Source organism: Crocuta crocuta, unplaced genomic scaffold (genome assembly GCF_008692635.1).
Source record: "Crocuta crocuta isolate KB4526 unplaced genomic scaffold, BGI_CrCroc_1.0 scaffold193, whole genome shotgun sequence".
Taxonomy (NCBI): domain Eukaryota; kingdom Metazoa; phylum Chordata; class Mammalia; order Carnivora; family Hyaenidae; genus Crocuta; species Crocuta crocuta.
The window spans coordinates 5,918,165-5,923,457 of NW_027529624.1; the positions used below are offsets into that span (position 1 = coordinate 5,918,165).

Genomic DNA, 5,293 nt, shown 5'->3' on the forward strand with positions numbered 1-5,293 from the left:
CAAGTAGGTGCCCGCTGTGGAAGGGAAGCACAGTTCCTTCCAAGTCACCCGCTGTGGCAGACAGACGCCGGCAGACACGTTGCTCGTAGCACATGGTACTCTTTATTGTGACGCTCAGTGGAAAACATCTGTGACCCAGCTAACTGTAGTGGTGACAACTGTAACACATGCTAAGGCACTTTTATTATATAAAAAAGGGGTGGGGATGGGAGCTCCGTTCACTCCTTTGTGACAGCAACTGGGACCTGAAGTCAGAGCATTTTAGGCATACTTAGCTTTCGTGTATCTTCATGATTTGTTGAGTCTGTTTCTTTAAAAAAAAAAAAAATGCCTTCTTTGCCATAAGGAAGTCTAAATGCAGCATATACAAAACAGGAACACAGGTGAATTAATTCAGCAGCCAGTGTAGACCAGCGCAGGACAAACTACTCTCTTCTAAATGTGGCTCCAAAGGAGAGGCAGTGATAAAGACCTGGGATTGTTATCATTATAAGAAGGGGAAAAAAAAGAAAACTGGTTTTTTTTTTCCTTTCAAAAACATCGGTGCGGATGGCAGATGTCCAAACCGTACGGAGTCACCGCTGCAGAAAATCTACCCTCGGGCCCCAGTCCTAGAGTAGGTGCGAGATCGCCGGAGGGCCACTGGCCCTTTGCAATGCTCTGGCTGTCAGACTAGGGACAAGTCCCTTAACCATTAAATATATTTGGTCCCCAAGAATGTTGGGAGAAGCCACACGCTGGCCTTTCCATCTTNGGAACGGGCCTCCTTCCCCGCCCCCCTCGCATTCTGTGCCCTGCACAGGGGTGGCATCCCTGGGCCTGCTCCTGCCCCATCACCCAGGGCCCAGGCGAGTGGNAAAAATAGATTCGTAGAAAACTCTGCCCATTCCCGGTGGCCTGCCCGCCTTGCCTCGCCATCTGGTGCTTTTTGGCAAGGGGGGGGCCAAAGAGCCTGCTGGGTGCTCTGTTCCTAGGCCNCTGGGGGGTGGGCGGGGGGGCAGGCCTGAGGTCCCCTGGCCTGAGGGGATCGGGTGAGGAGGCCGCGGTCACAGCAGTCCCAAGAAGGTGGAGGGGGTGCTGCGGGGCTGGGAAGGGGATGGGAGTCGTCTGTCGGCCGGTCCGTCCGTCTCGGGCAGCAGGAGGAGGGGTTACTCGGCAGCTTTGGCTTCAGCCCCGTCGGCTTTGCCGTCCACCTCCTCGTCCGAGCAGTCGCCAGCACCTTTCCGGGCCATCCGGCGGGGCACGACAAACGGCAGGTCCCCTCGCCTGGGGACAGAGGCACAGGGTCAGCAGGGCCGGCCAGGGTGGCCGAGGTCAGCTCACACGTTTCAAAGCAATCCTTAGAGGGACACTAGGCCCTAACATCCCACGGGGAGAAGCGACACGGAGCCTCGGGAATACAGCCTCCCGCCTTAGCCCAAGACACTGGTGAAAAAAAACATCACCATGTTGGCGCTGAGAGGGAAGAAGGCCCAGAACAGAGAGAGTCGCCCTCTGCAAAACGCCACCCTGGGCTCAAAGGTTGTACAAAACAGGGAAGCCAAGAGACACAGAATAACTCCACGTGGCACACAGACACCAACACTCCCTTCCGGTCATGGGTGAGAAAATATCAAGTACCGACCAGAACAGCTGCTCTGGTGTTTTTTTTGTTTTCTTAATGTTTATTTTTGAGAGAGAAAAACAGAGCAAACAAGGAAAGGGTTGAGAGAGAGAGAGGCAGACACAGAACCCAAAGCAGGCGCCAGGCAAAGTCAGAAGCTCAACCACTCCCTAGCTCCTTTAAGCGTTAAAGCAAGAGGGGCTCCTGGGGACTCAGTCCATTGAGCAGCTGACTTTGACTCAGGTCCTGGTCTCAGGCTCGAGAGTTCGGGCCCCGCAAAGGGTTCTGTGCTGACAGCTCAGAGCCTGGAACCTGCTTCGGATTCTGCCCTTTCCTTGTTTGCTCTCGGTTTCTCTCTCTCAAACAAACATTAAAAAAAAGAAAAAGAAAAAAGGGGATAAAGAGTGAGAACGCTGGAGAAAGAGACCTTCTGCCTCCCACCACCCGATCGTTCTTGAGCAGAAAAAATGCTCCCGGAGAAACACAAGGCAGCCCTCCGTGAAAAGGGTACTCGCTCAGCGAACGTTTACGAGGCACCTAGCACGTGCCGGGGACCAGCCCGGTCACTTCCAGCAACTTCTAAAGCAAATAACGCAGCATGGAACGTTCTGGTCAGGTTTAGAGCGGCTACTCGAACAGGTTTTTCAGCTGAGACGGGAGCGAATTACCCAGAGTTCATGGTTTATTCAAAAGGCCGGGCACCGGCAGGGGGCGAGAGCCTCGGTCAGCACTGAGCTCCTTGCCCGCTGACGTCTGTCTGGTTGACGAGCGGGACCAGTTTTCAGGAGCCGAATCTCCCGAAACGCGCTCTTCGGAGCGCGTCACCTTCGGGAGTAGAGAGGCCGGCGGCGGGGCGGCGGGACTCACCTGAGCTTGTTCTTGAGGGAGCTGACCTCGCGGTTCATGGCGTCGGCCGTCTCGGTGGCGTCCTCTAGCTCGCGCTGCAGCTTCCGGCGGGAGGCGTTGGCCCGCTGGGCCTCCTCCTCAGCCTCCTCCAGCTGCCGCTTGAGCTGCTTCAGGCGGGTGGACGCCTTGTCGGCCTGCGGAGACATGTGGCCGGTGGCCCTGGTTAGGGGCTCTGGCGCGGGGGGCCTGGGGGACCCCTCGCCGGCCGCCGGTGGGGCGGCCCCGCGTGCAAACGCACCTGGTCCTTAAACTGCTCAGCGTTCCTCCGCTCGTCATCCACCTGCAGCAACACGTCCTTGAGCTTCTTCTCGGCCCGACGCACTTGCTTGCAGGCCGCCTGGCGCTCCCTGCGAGGCACAGACAGGGTGGCTAAGGGACACTACCCCCCTTAGAGGCTCCGGCTGCACGCCACCAGCTGGGCGGCCTGTTCCAGGGCCTCGCAGGCACTTCCCCCACAGGGAGGCCATCCCACCGAACACCCACAATGACCTGGGTCCCCTGTGGGAGGCGCTACAACCAACCCTGCTTCACGGCCGAGGAAACAGGCTCAGGGAGGGAGGGGACATAGCTCAAAGGGCATATGTGTAGCCAGGAAAAGGGAATTGAGATGTGGGCCCCCCCAGTAGCTCCAAGGAAGCCTTTCTTGCTGAGCTCACAGGCACCCCCACTTCTGTCTGATTCGGCCCCCAGAGACCGCGGTCAAGCCCCTGCCCCCCAGCTGTGGAGGCGGCCCTTGGGCTCCTACTCAGGCCCCGTGAGGCTCCAGTGGGGCCTGGGAGTCGTTGCAGGTGACAAGCGGGGGAACCTACTTGGTCTCGTTGTCCAGCTGCTCCTCCAGCTGTGCGATCTTGGCCTCGAGAGCGGTGATAGAAGCTTTGTATTTGGACTTGACGGTTCCCTCCATCTCCTGCAACTTGACCTTGAGCTCCTTGTTCTGGCGCTCCAGCTGCTGCCGCGCGTTCTCGTTTTTCTGGGCGTGGCTGCGCTCCAGGTTCAGGTCGGTGTTGATCTGGTCGATCTGCGGGAAGGAGGGCCGGTGACCTGAGGAAGGCTGGGGGCTCTGGCGCACACGTGGGGCCACTGGGTCCTGCATGGCCCTGATAACACCAGGCCCTGGGGCCCGGAGGTCTGGGTCCTCCCAGGAAGGGGGACCTCCCCCAGAGCCAGGGTCCCGGGCACACTCCCCTAAGCACCGCGGGTGCTCCGCGGAAGCCAGCTTCCATCTGGGAAGAGTCTGGGAGCAGTGGAGCCTCGGATGGAAGGAGCTCCCCGGGCAGCCCCAGCCCCGCCCACCTGCAGGTTCGCCTTCTTGAGCCGGTCGTTCACCAGCTCTGTGTTGCCCTGCTCCTCCTCCAGCTCCTCCTCCAGCTGGGCGATGCGGGCCTCCAGGCGCCGCTTCTCCTCCAAGGCCAGGGCTCTGGGTGAGGGCAGGGAGACGTGAGAAGGGGCCTGTCCCAGAGGAAGGGCACCCCCCGCCCTCTGCCGGACACGCCTCGCCACGGCTCACCCTTTGCCGCTGCTGTTGGCGATCTCGTCCGCCAACTCGTCCCGCTCCTGCTGGGCCTGGCGCTTGGCACGCTCGGCGGCTGCCAGTTCCTGCCACGGGAACCCAGTCGTGACCTCCTGGGACAGCCCAAAGCCCCGCGAGCCCCCTCTCCCATTCCTGGTGCTCTGCAAGCGCTGCGCTCCTGGAATCCCTGGCCCTTCCTCTGGACCCCCTCCCCAGGCCTGCCTCCTCCAGGAAGCCCTTCTTCATGAGCGCCTCTGGCTCAAAGGGCTAATTCCTTCCTCTGAGACCATCGCTTAGGCACCACATGTTTGCAAAGCCCCTATATTTAAGTGTTAGAAACCGAACCATATGCTGGGGATGGAAGTGGAAAACTGTCCTGCGATATGGCTGGTCTCTCTGTGTTCTGGGGAGAACAGAAGTTGGGGGGCTAAGGCAGGGATGTGATTAGGGTGAGAGCATGAGCTCCGAATGCCAGGTGAGCTCTGAAAGCCTCACCAGAGACCCACACGCGACCTCAGAGGGAGGATGACCCCAGGCCCAGGAAGGGGCACCGGGTACCAGCCAGCTCATGCTACCGGAGACTGCCTAGGGCCGAGGGAAGGCTTTCGCAATAGGCCCCTCAGGTGTGACGGACAGGGCAGGGGTTGAGGGGGCACACGCACTGCAGGAGTATTGGAGGACCCTCCTTGCCAGGCGCCAACTCCCAGCAGGAGGCGATGATTACCTCTAAGCTTCATTTCATTCAAGGGAGCCGGCCCCAAATGGTGACTAATTTAATTCACACACGTTTTAATCACAGCAGGGAGCCTTGCTACTTAATGAAACCCCGCGGGGAATTCTTTCATAAAGCGAGAGCCACCCCCACCCCCATCCCCACCCCATGGCTGGAGTTGGGCTAGTTGCTTGCCAGCAGCTCCGGGAGGCCCAGGCTGGCTGGGTGGGTGGGTGGGTGGAGGGAGGCCCTCCACTGCCCCCTGCCGGCCAAAGGCAGCACACCCCGCCTCCCACAGAGCTCAGCTGGCTCCGCCCCCCCAGTGCTGAAGCCCTGCTCGGGCCCCGCCCACCTCCTGCAGCTGGATCATCTCCGCCTCCATGCTCTTCAGCTTCTTCTCGTTCTCCTTGGCCTGCGCCAGGATCTCCTCTCGGGAGGCGCGCGTGTCTTCCAGCTCCCGCACATAGTCCTTCATCTGGGCCTGGGGCGGGCAGGAGAGGCTTGGCACCACCGGCATGGCCTCCACCCCTCCCAGGGACCCTCCCCCCACCCCCCAGGCACC

At 60.1% G+C, this 5,293-nt stretch overlaps 1 protein-coding gene across 1 annotated transcript in view; it reads right to left on the reverse strand.

The window, feature by feature from the left end:
• Nucleotides 1-978: 978 nt before the first annotated feature.
• MYH9 (myosin heavy chain 9) overlaps nt 979-5,293 on the reverse strand; it is a 58,214-nt gene continuing 53,899 nt past the window's right edge. Inside the window, exons 34-40 of the mRNA XM_077762058.1 lie at nt 5,084-5,212; nt 4,017-4,105; nt 3,803-3,926; nt 3,319-3,527; nt 2,748-2,856; nt 2,471-2,643; nt 979-1,266 (exon numbers count right to left, since the gene is read on the reverse strand). Of these exons, the coding sequence (XP_077618184.1) occupies nt 1,149-1,266; nt 2,471-2,643; nt 2,748-2,856; nt 3,319-3,527; nt 3,803-3,926; nt 4,017-4,105; nt 5,084-5,212 (951 nt within the window). The 3' untranslated portion in view covers nt 979-1,148. The remainder of the gene's footprint in view (nt 1,267-2,470; nt 2,644-2,747; nt 2,857-3,318; nt 3,528-3,802; nt 3,927-4,016; nt 4,106-5,083; nt 5,213-5,293) is intronic.